Raw genomic sequence first — 12,328 nt, 5'->3', positions numbered from 1 at the left:
ATGGTGGTTATGACAACCTTTCCGCAGCAAAATAATTGCGCAGCCAAATGGCTGCGACATCGTCTTCAAAGCCTAAAAATGTTGTCCCATTTTTGCTGCTACAACTTTGTCACAATGTCATAATGACGTTATAGCAGTGACTGCCATGGACAAAAATGCTGCGATTTAAGCTGAGACAACGTTATCGCAGACGTTTTAAAGCTTCATGTGTTACTTGGGGAGTGTAGGAGAAAGAAGAGAGAGGTGAGGAGAAATTTGAGAACATGGAAGGGAATAGGAGAAGAGAGGTGTAGGGAGAGGAAAAGAGATTATAAGGAATTATGTGAGAGGAAGAAATGTGAAGAGAATAAGAGGTGGATGAGAATGGTAGAGGGAGTAAAAACGGAGAATCAAGTATGGGAGATGGTGAATATGGAGAGAAAGAAGTGGACAGGAGTGAATAAAGAGATAGAGATGATAGAGTGGGAAAAGTATTTTATGGAACTTCTAGGAGGGGAGGTTGGAAGGTAGGGTGGCTATAGGGGAGAAGGGAAGAGGGATGGGGAAAGGGAAATAGGAAGAGAAAAAATGGAGAAAGTAATGGAAAAGTTAAAGAATGGGAAGGCGAATAGAGGAGACGGGATACCGAATGAAGTTTGGAGATATGAGGGGGAGAGGAATTAAGGAATTGAGGATGGGAGATTTGTAATAGGGTATGGAGGGGGGAAGGTTAGACGGAAGAATGGAAAGTAGGGCTTATAGTAGCAATAAGGAAGAAAAGGAGAGGGGAAGTAGTAGGGAAGTATACAGGATTGACATTGATGCCTTCTTTATACAAAGTGTATACGGCGATTCTGGCGGAGAAGGTAAGGGAAGAAATGGAAGAGAAACAGCTGATACCGGATAATCAGACAGAATTTAGGAAAGGAAAAGGGACGATGGACAACGTACATGTGCTGAATTATTTGATAAATAGACAGATAAGGAGGAAAGGGTGATAATGTTCGTGGATCTTAGGGCAGCATTTGACACGGTGAACAGGGAAATTTTAATAGAAGCGATGAGAAAAAGAGGGCTGAGAGAAAAATTGGTAAAGAGGGTGGGAGAAGTGGTAAGAGAAACGAAAAGCAGAGTCAAAATAGGAGAAGAGATGGGAGATAATTTCTGAACGGTAAGAGGGTTGAGACAAGAGTGTCCGCTGAGTCTCTTGCTGTTTTATTTTTTGATAACGGATCTGGAAGAGGAAATGGGAAAAGTGAAATGGGGGGGGGGGGGCGTGAGGGTGGAAAAGAGAAGGGTATTTACGATGGCATAAGCGGATGACATGATTTTGATAACGGAAAATGTAGGAGAGATGAGGAGTATGATGGAGAGATTGGAGGGATATCTGGAGAGAAAAGGTTTAGAATTGAATACAGAAAAGACTAAGATAATGAGGTTTGGAAAAGGAGGTGGAAGATGGAAAAAGTAGTAAAGAATGGTGGTGGAGGGGGTGAAAAGAATCGAGGTGAAAGAATTTAAGTACTTGGGGTACAAGCTTCAGACAAACGGAGGACAAGAGGCTCATATAAAAGAAAGAATGAAGTAAGCGGCGGGAATGAGGCAAGTGTGGGAAATAGGGAAGAGGAGATTTGGAAAAGACTGAGAAAGGAGAATTTGGCTATTTGATAGATTTGATTTGGCCGATAATGGGGTATGGGGCGGAAATATGGGGTTGGGAGGAGAGGAAAGGAGTAAAAAAACTACAGGATAAGTTTTTAAGATGGGTATTAGGAGTAAAAAAAGAAGAATGCCAAGATATGTAGTAAGGGAAGATCTGAAAAGGGATAAGGAGTAGAGCAGCGAAAAGAGCGTGGCGATTTGAAAAGAGGATGCAGGAGGGGAGTGGAAGCAGAATAGCTCAGGAGTGTTGGAAGGAGATAAAGGGAAAGTGGGAAACGTGAGAGGAATATCTGGATGAAAAAAGGAGGACTAAGGAGGTGGGGAATAGAAGGGGGGAAGTGGGAAAGATAGAGAAGGTGAAAGAGATACGAAAGAGATAGATGGGAAAGTATAGAGGGAGCTAATTACAATAGATGGTATAAGAGAATAAAGGGAACTGGTATACTAGCGTATTTGAAAAAGGGGTGGGAAAACAGATGGGGGAGAATAGCCAGGTTCAGGCTGGAGAATGAGATGGGAGAGGGAAGGTATTGGGAAAGGGAAGAGGAAAGGGAATGTAGGTTGTGTGGTTACGAGATGGAATCATAGAAGCATGTGTGGGAGAGATATAGAGAGTGAGAGGAAAAGCTGGCAGGAAGTGATTGATAGAGTATTGGGAGAGAAGGGTGAGGGGTAGGGGTGGATGAAGGAATTAAGGAGGGAGAGGGAGGAAGGAAAGGGTAGGGATAGACTAAACGAAAGGGTGGAATCGAGCGAGAGAGAGGGGGGAGAGGGAGTGTGAAGTGCAGAGGCAAACGAGGCAATAAAAATTTGTAAACGTAAGTCCATCAGCGTAATTTAAGTAGGTTAGATAGCCTTGCGTTGTATAGGCGGGTGCGACGGCGTATGTGTGTGTGCATTAGGGACAGATACATATAGTATAAAATGGGACGCGGAAGATTGTACTGTATTGTATGTATAATATTGTATAATAGTGTATGTGTTTATACATATATGTAATTATCAATGTTTGTAACCCTAAGGGGAAACAATAAAGTTTACCATACCATACCATACTTTGCGGCAAAAATCTTCTACAGATTTTCGTAAAAAATAAATATGTAATATAGAAATATTATAGAAACTTTATAAAAAAAAATGGGGAAGCTTAGCGGTGCCGTTTCTCAATTAGAGTAATTTAAATTTGTAATTTGATGAAATTCTCTTTCTCGCATGCCGATCGGCGAGACAGAGACATGAGCTGTTCCCACATTTCAACTATCTTCAATGCGGACTACCGTTCTTGCCAAAGAGGTTATATATACAGAATAGAAAAGTCAGCTAATAAGCGAATAGAAAGAAACATAAAACGAGATAGTCATCAGCATCCTTGTTTAATCGCGCATGCGCTGTTGATTTTTACCGTTAGGAGAGGAGATTTGAGGACAGCAATATATTAGGTGTACAAATAAATAATCCAAATTCAGCTAAATTCAAGATTTATTCTAAAAAAAATAAAACAAATTTTTTAATCGAAGTATTCGCCGTTGCTTTCTATAATTTTAAGCCATCTTTCAGGCAACTGATGAATTCCATCTCGAAAAAATGCTGTCTTTGGACGCGATAAAGTTGTCAAGCCATTTCCGAATCTCATCTTTCGATTGGAAGTGAGTATTGGACAAGGCGTGTTGTATCGACCGAAACAGATGATAATCAGATGGAGCAATGTCTGGTGAATACGCCGGGTACTGCAAGACGTCCCAGCCAAGATTCATTATGTCTTTTGTTTTGGGAGCAATGTGAGGCCTGGCATTATCATGCAACAATTTCATAGGACGTTCTTCTTTGTCAGTATACGGGCGTTTCTGTTCCAATTCTTGACTCGAGCGGATTAATTGGCGTTGATAGCAGTCCGCAGTAACTGTTTTACCTGGTTCCAACATAGACTCATAATAGAGTACGCCTTTGATATCCCACCAAATGCACTCTACTGAATATTTTTAAAGGTTATGTTAGGCCTTTCGCCATACTAAATGTCATTTTTAATAGCTATATGTCAATACTACATAACCGTAAAAGAGCGAGAAAATCAATTGATTTTAAAATTAATTTCTTAACTGCTAAAAAACATCTGAATTTTGTATACCTAATACTTCCCCTCCTCGATGCCGCCCCACTTAACTTTCAAAGTTCAATGCACGCACAACATTAGACAAAGATAAAGATGGCCATCCTCAGAAAGAATCAAGAGGAGAGTGTTTCTCTTCTCTAATTGGTTCCGCCATTTATAGCTCATGTGCATATGTGTATGTAGATATATGTCATACACACAATACTAATACGGTACAATAGTTCTATCATGCTCCTACCATATCTCCTATTCACTTCAACGGCACGCTAACCATGGTTTCCGAGTGAGTCCGCTCCACTCTCCCTTGATTCTCTCTGGCCATCCCGTATTCTTTCTTTTTCTACCGTCTAACATTTCCATTTACAAGGGCCTCTATTTCTTGCCTACTCTATATATACAACCTCTTTGATTCATGCACACAGATACGATACATTTATGCGTGTGTGTACGCTCGCCTCAAATGTTTCTCTCTTCAGAGAATACGCGCGGAGAGGCATATTCGTAGATTGTACGCGATTAACTTTTTAGTGCGATTGTAGTCGGAGAAACACCTTAAAAACAAAACTCGTCAAAAGTTCGATGGCGGCTGTAAAAAATTCGATATTTTTATGTTAAAGTATAATTCAAGCATTAATTTAAGCTCATCTTTTCGAAATGTCTCGCACATCGAGTGCATTAGCTACGAATTTTCACAAATAGTAAAAAATACGTTTTTTAGGTGTTTTAACTTTATTTTTCTTAAAAACCTAACGTAATAGAACATTTTCACTAATGGATTCAGATTCAGCACATCAAAAACTACGGAAAATTATTATTCTTTTTCAAGCGAAAAAAATCATGCAAACTTATGTTATGCTGATTCTACAATGAGTTTGCAGTCGGAAATTATTAATCTTAATCGGTGAAGCTGGCCAATCAACGTTAGTCGTACAAATTGGCTATTGATCAATTTCATTGATAAGACAACCGTCTATCGACATTGTAAAATCAGCATATCGATGATTTAACTCACCTCCATTCTCATGAATCTCGTAAAGGGCATATTCTGGGACGGACAGCATTCTCATGTCGGGACGAAATTTTTCTATGAGCGTTTCTATCACTGCCTGGCTGGTCGCGTCCGAGGCAACCCTGATACACTTAGTTGCGACCTTTTGACCACTGTCTTGAAAATAAAACCTCATCACGCCGTGAAACTCCAAGTCCTATTGAGAAAAAAGTAATACAACTCGACTGAAGGTAGAAACGATTTTGCAAAATTTAGATGCGACGCTCACTTCGTTGGGCTCCGATAGTTCAAACAAGTCCAAGCGATTGGCGTTCCACTGCTGTATAACTCCCCTGAGAGCGTCCCGCTCCGCTTTTTTATTCGCCAGTTCAGTTGCCATCCTGAAAAACACAACGGACGACGTGTATATAATTGCAATCAATCGACACAGGTGCGAAAATTGTACAACGAATTATTAAACAGATCACGATTTCTTGATCATACCGCATAATCGCAAGCTTTTCTTTTTAATTAAGGAACCAAGAATGCATGGATAAATAGAATACACCTTTAGAAATTTTTATACGATATTTTATTATACATTATAATGAAATCAAATATATTAGATCTGTTCGTGTGTTTGCACTTTTTGCACTCAGAATCGTTACTTTCTTTCTTTTCAATGCACAAACGTACACTTATTTTTTAAGGATCAACAGAAGCGACTATGAATTCTATTTTTATCTTTTAATTGAACTTGGAGATTTTTAATTGAAGACGAATTTCTTTATGCTAAAATTACGGCTAAAATATTGCATAAATATTGCATAAATAGCGATATTCGTTATCAGAAAAGTCACCTAAAGGCTCGTACAGAGCGATTTTTTTGGAAAGAAAATAATAAAATAAAAATATTCCAACTGAGAGAGAAGATGTATACTATAATGCAGTTAATTATAATTTTTGTGCACGTAATTATAATTTTTCAAAAACCAATTTACAAAATCCGACTCTGCATGCACTTTCACAGCATCGGAAAACATAGGAGCCAGATAGGTCTCATAATGCAATATTACTTCTAGGAGATAAAATATCACTAATATCAGTATGAAAACATGTATCTGCGAATAGGAACATTCCATTTTATTTATTATAAAATTTTTAAGAGCGAAATTGCAAAAATCGGCTTTTTAACAGGCTTCCAGCTTCATAGCCGTAAAATATAAGCTAAAACAAGTTTTATAGCAAAATATTTCTTCTATATGATATTCAGGGTTGTCAAACGTTACTTTTCAGTTACTATGTCGTTACTTTCTATAATAAACAATTTGATGACGATGTTGCAATTTTTTATGACGGTAACGCTAACTAACTAAACGCTAAGGTTGTGCTAAGGTTAAAAAAGTCATTTTGAAAAGTAATTTGTCATCATTACGCGTTACTTACTAAAAAAAATAAATAACGAATAATAAATAACGAGTAACGGATAACGTTACTTTTTTTTTCAATAACGCGAATGACTTTTTCAATCCGTTACAAGTAATAATTGATTTTTCTAACTCTGATGTTGCCATTACCGTCATAAAAAATTCACAATGTCATTATCAAATCGTTATTATAACAAGGTAGCGATCAATGAAGTAACGGCGTTATAAATAACGCGTTACTGCCAACCCTGATGATACTATATGGTAGAGTCTAATATAGAGTGCAGATATGTAGCTGCACCGCAAATAAAGTGTACTCTACTTAAAAATTCCTATTGAAATCAATAGAAACCAATTAAATCCGACAGAATATAATGAGAATGAATCGCTTCAATGGGAAACATAAATTCATCCGATTGAAAATTAATAAGATTCAATAGAATTTCTATCTTCTATAAGAATTGATAGGTTTTTACCCACTGGAAGTGTTGGTCATCAATCAGACTTAATAAGATAATTGCAATTTTAGAATTAAATGGGATTTAATCGGTCATCCTACTGTACATATTCAATAGGTTTTAAACAGATTTGTTGATAAAGTTCAACAGGATTGCATCAGATTTCACACGAATGGTGTTCAATGGGTTTTAATCGGATAATTGCTTCGACCGAATTCAATAGGATACTATCGGTTTTCATAGCATACACGTTGAATGGGTTTTAAACCGAAACTCTCTTCGACTAGGTTCAATAGAGTTGTATTAGATTTCACATGTGTGGTGTTCGATGGATTTTAATCGGAAAATTGCTTCGACCTTATTCAATAGGATACTATCGGTTTTCATAGCATACACGTTCAATGGGTTTTGAACGGAAGATCTCTTCGGCCAAGTTCAACAGGATTGTACCTGTTGGGATCAAATAGGTGGAGAGTAAGTGAACTAATATTTATACATAACGTTTATTTAGATACTAAAAGACTTGAAGACGAGCACACGACAAAGATGGACAAGCTTATATTTATATGTAGAACGGAAACGAAACTGTGTCGATAAAACATAGATATTCTAATGAGTCGACATCTACCGCGCGCGTGCTGATCGGTAAAGGTGAAACGTGCTATTGATTTATGATCGATCGGTTTGTCCGATAGGCAATACATGGTTATTTCTTACAGTATCAGATTTCACACGTGTAGTGTTAAATGGGTTTTAATCGGAAAATTGCTTCGACCGAATTTAATAGGATACTATCGGTTTCTAACGGATTTTAAACGCTTATAAAAGAAATGATTAAGTTTCATTGAAACGATGAAAACGAATTCCCGATTAAAACCGATAGAATCCCATTAAAACGCGTTTCCAATTAAAACCCATTAAACATCTATTACATGAGAACTAACAGTATGCCATTAAAAACTATGAAAGCGTTTCCATTAAAACCGATAGAATGCCATGAAAGCACATTTGTGATTAAAATCCATAAGCGCGTGTATACAAAAAAGTTATTAAATCTCATTGAAATGACAATAATAATAATAAAATAATAACTAAATGAGTTATAGACACCTTAAATCAACCGATAACATAGAATTCATAAATAAGGCAATAGGAGTCAACCTCTAGTTGTTAAAATTTCGAGAATTTATTACATTAAAAATATCATGTAACTTCGTCAAATATCGTACGTTTCGACTTCTATTTGAGTCATCTTCAGCAGTTCAACATTAATAAGTACAGAATAAAAATCGCAGTCAGTATCTTCAAATTCTCCTTATCAAAAGCGAGCAATTATCAGAACATTCGTGAGGCCATGAGCAAGTTGTCCAGCACAGTTACTTGGCTGAGTGGCAATAAAAACTCAGGCTAAAATTAAACCGTGAAGAGAATTGAAAAGAAAAGAACAACCGAAATTATTAACTCACCTCACGAAGTCAAGCAACTCGCAAACAACCGAAATTTATGTAACAAAATAGTGAACAGCAAAGACATCGCTATCTTTGAATTTTAATTTCTCGATAGACATAGCAGCAAATCAATCCCACAACCACACAGTGAAACGCTCCAACACAGTATGATAGGTGCGCAAATGTATAGCGGTCGAACAACATCTAAACTTTATTGAGAATCTCCATGTAAGCGTTACTTAAGACTAAAGTATAAGTTTTCAAATTTAAACCATTAGCCTGTCTATTAATATGTAACATTTCCGACGTTATACTTATTATAAAAACCTTCCACATCCAGGATCTCAACATTCTCCCAATCAAAGTCATGACCATAATGCAATCGATGTTCCGTAATAACCGAATGAGAAGAAGTTGCTCTATTGATATTTTTCTTGTGTTCTAATATTCTAGTTTTTAATTTTCTGCATGTCTGGCTCACATAGGATGCACCACAATCAGAATAATTGATTTTGTAAACAACATTGCTTTTCATCATTTTAGGTAAAGGATCTTTGTGAATTGTTTTAATTTATTTAAACTAAAAAAGCAAACTATATGACAAACGCCATTAACAAAATTCCGGAATTTGTTAGAAATCCCATCTATGAACGGAATGGAAAACCATTTAACTTTTTCTTTTTGTAAGTTACCAATTGACTCCTTTATCATTGAGTTGGATCTTTTTATTAGTATTTTGATCCTCACACTCATTGTTTTAAAAATAAAATCCAACGAATAGTCATTATGTAATAAAATTTTAACAATTAAATCCAAATTCTTAGTGTGAAAAACAGGATGCGAAAGGTAAAATACTCTGTCCACGAGATTAAAAATTACGCCCTTTTTTTGGGAAATCGGATGCTGAGACCAAAAATTCAGAAACCTACCCGAAAATGTAGGCTTCTGGTACCAATCAAAAATCATTTTATTATCTTTCAGAATAATCCTTATGTCCACAAAAAATTAATAGAATTACCCCCTACTTTCAATGTAAATTGTAATCTGTGGTGATAAGCATTAAATTTGTCTAGAATAAAATCAATCTGACCAATAGGCACGCAATACGCTATATCGTCGACATATCTATAGTAAAATGGCATAGCAAATTGAAAGGTACTCAGCACGCAATTTTCCAAGTCACGCATTATCAAGTCGGCAATAATCGGCGAAAATGGAGAACCCATAAATCTGATTATAAATTTGATTGCCAAAAGAAAAATAAGTAGTCTAAGACCATACTAACCGTTTTTAAGAATTCATTTTTAGGTAATTTACAGTTATTAGCAATAAAATTCCACCTTTTAGTTAGTGTCTCAATAGCCAAATCGATCGGAATGTTAGTAAATAATGAAACAACATCCAACGAAATCAAACAATGGCCCAGATCTATCCTGTGCAACATTAGATTTCACATGTGTGGTGTTCGATGAATATTAATCCGAGAATTGCTTCGAATTTATTCAATAGGATACTATCGGCTTTCGTAGCATACACGTTCAATGGGTTTTGAACGGAAGAAATTTTAACAACTATATATATTATATATATATATATATATATATATATATATATAGATTAACTCCAATTGCCTTACTTACGAATTCTGTTTTATCGGTTGATTTAAGTTATCTATAACTCATTTAGTTATTATTTTATTATTATTATTGTTAATTACGCTAGGCTGAAATGCGTCATAAATTTGTCCTTTTTCAATATTATTTGTCACGTTTTTGGTATTTATTATGTGAATGTACTTAAAGACCGGATAAAATCGTAAATTATTGTATAAGAACATGAATCATGTGGTTGAAGTTTGGAGCGATCCTGGAGCGAAAATTAAAAGTGGCCACACACAGAAATAACAGACAATAGAAAATCACGCATATACACATGTGTCCAAAAATTTCAAATGTACGTCCAGTTTCAAACGAAGATCGCAGTCCGCGAAGGGAACCGAATGAATAAAAAATCTTGCGAGACCTTTCGTATATGCGACCAAAAATTTTATTCTTCGTCCCCGCAGTCCTGTGGGAAAATCTAAAGAACGAGATCGATGTCTGACATCACTGACGATAAAAAAAAAATAATTCGAAGAGATAACGGTCTCGGAAGTTCTTCAAATAATGCAAACTCCGCGTTATCGTTCGTACTTGCGTTCAAAAATTTCCTACGCTTGTCCTAGAGATTGGAACCAAAATGTTAAAGTTTTTCTGTAACGTCTGAGACTACAGATGAACAAAAAAAATAATTCATTCAGATCGAGTATCCGGAAGGCCTCCGAATAATGGCAAACGCCCGCGCGATTGCTCAAACTTGCGCTCGAAAATTTCCTACGCTTGTCCCAGAGATTGGAACTAAATGTTAAAGTTCTTGTGTAATGTCTGAGACTACAGACGAATAAAAAAAAATAATTGGTTCCAGTCGTGTATCCGGAACGTCTCCGAAAACGGGGTAACGCCCGCGCGATCGTTCCTACATGAGCTCGAAAATTTCCTACGCTTGTCCCAGAGATTGGAACCAAAATGTTAAAGTTCTTGTGTAATGTCTGAGACTACAGACGAATAAAAAAAAATAATTGGTTCCGATCGTGTATCCGGAACGTCTCCAAATAACGGGGTAACGCCCGCGCGATCGCTCGTCTCCATTATTCGGAGACGTTCCGGATACACGATCGGAACCAATTATTTTTTTTTATTCGTCTGTAGTCTCAGACATTACACAAGAACTTTAACATTTTGGTTCCAATCTCTGGGACGAGCGTAGGAAATTTTCGAGCGCCAGTACGAGCGATCGCGCGGGCGTTTGCCATTATTCTGAGGCCTTCCGGATACTCGATCTGAATGAATTATTTTTTTTTATTTATCTGTAGTCTCAGACGTTACAGAAAAACTTTAACATTTTGGTTTCAGGCTCTGGGACAGGCGTAGGAAATTTTCGAGCGCAAGTACGAGCGATAACGCGGAGTTTGCATTATTTGAAAAGCTTCCGAGACCGTTATCTCTTCGAATTATTTTTTTTTATCGTTAGTGATGTCAGACATCGATCTCGTTCTTTTAGATTTTCCCACAGGACGCGTGGACGACGAAGAAAATTTTTGGTCGCGTGTACGAAATGTTTCGCAGGATTTTTTATTCATTCGGTTCCCTTCGCGGACCGCGATCTTCGTTTAAAACTGGACGTACATTTGAAATTTTTGGACACAAGTACATATGCGTGATTTTCTATTGTCTGTTATTTCTGTGTGTGGTCATCTTTAATTTTCGCTCCAGGATCGCTCCAAACTTCAACCACATCATGAATCGTGTGAGCTTTTTAAGAGCTTGTATGGACAGAAAGATTGTTCCTCCACATTTAGTTAGCATACTTAAATTCGCTCCGAATTTTAATTTACACGATCGATCATTTAAGAGATTTATTCACAACAGAGAGAATTATATTAAGCAAATTTTAAAGATTGAACTTAAAGATGCGTATAGATCGATTGCTTTTTCAAAGAACAGAATTTTCCTTCTTGCTCGCATTGCCTCCAGGGGACTAACTCATAATATAATGAATAAGTTTTTTTCTTCTCAGGATAAAAAAATTTTTGATAGACAGGTTCGTTTTGGATAGACAAAGGATAGATAAAAAAGTGTTATGGTTAACACGAAAAGAAAAAGTTAAAAAGATGAAGAATATTGAATATATTGAGTACCATTGGTCTAAGCCTTATTCCGTTAATATTGTTGTCGATAATTCTAATACTCGATTTTCCTTCAATGAATTACAAGATGGTTCTTCCACGGTTTGTAATATGGGGAAAGTTACATTAATCCCGGATAATTATTATATAAAGATGACACTTTTTTGTTGTCCTCCGTTAGGGAAAAATGGTTTATTAACCTATCATGGGTTTACATTCCCAAAAGTATTTTTTTAATCTCGTGGACAGAGTATTTTACCTTTGACATCCTGTTTTTCACATTAAGAATTTGGATTTAATTGTTAAAATTTTATTAGATAATCACTATCCGTTAGATTTTATTTTTAAAACAATGAGTGTGAGGATCAAAATACTAATAAAAAGGTCCAACTCAATGATAAAGAAGTCAATTGGTAACTTACAAAAAGAAAAAGTTAAATGGTTTTCCATTCCGTTCATAGACGAGATTTCCAACAAATTCCGAAATTTTGTTAATGGCGTTTGTCATAGAGTTTGCTTTTTTAGTTTAAAT

General features: G+C 36.3%; 1 protein-coding gene and 1 long non-coding RNA gene across 8 annotated transcripts in view; one reads left to right on the top strand and one right to left on the bottom strand.

Moving 5' to 3' along the window:
- cno (adherens junction formation factor afadin) overlaps positions 1-5,139 on the bottom strand; it is a 149,590-nt gene extending 144,451 nt beyond the window's left edge. For 4 of the 7 annotated variants that reach the window (XM_018504750.1, XM_018504743.1, XM_018504744.1 and 1 more), the window contains exons 1-2: positions 5,029-5,139; positions 4,764-4,956 (exon numbers count right to left, since the gene is read on the bottom strand). In XM_018504750.1, the coding sequence (XP_018360252.1) occupies positions 4,764-4,956; positions 5,029-5,139 (304 nt within the window). The remainder of the gene's footprint in view (positions 1-4,763; positions 4,957-5,028) is intronic. The other 3 variants (XM_018504746.1, XM_018504748.1, XM_018504749.1) reach the window with 1 other exon arrangement.
- LOC108759362 (uncharacterized) lies at positions 36-11,928 on the top strand. Its single transcript, XR_001940002.1, has 3 exons — positions 36-223; positions 681-684; positions 11,918-11,928. It is a non-coding gene; the product is annotated as an uncharacterized LOC108759362 (long non-coding RNA).
- Positions 11,929-12,328: the final 400 nt, after the last annotated feature.

This window comes from Trachymyrmex cornetzi, unplaced genomic scaffold (assembly GCF_001594075.2).
Source record: "Trachymyrmex cornetzi isolate Tcor2-1 unplaced genomic scaffold, Tcor1.1 scaffold181, whole genome shotgun sequence".
Lineage (NCBI taxonomy): Eukaryota > Metazoa > Arthropoda > Insecta > Hymenoptera > Formicidae > Trachymyrmex > Trachymyrmex cornetzi.
The sequence above is the reverse complement of the archived record's forward strand: the minus strand, read 5'-3'. Positions and strand labels throughout refer to the sequence as shown.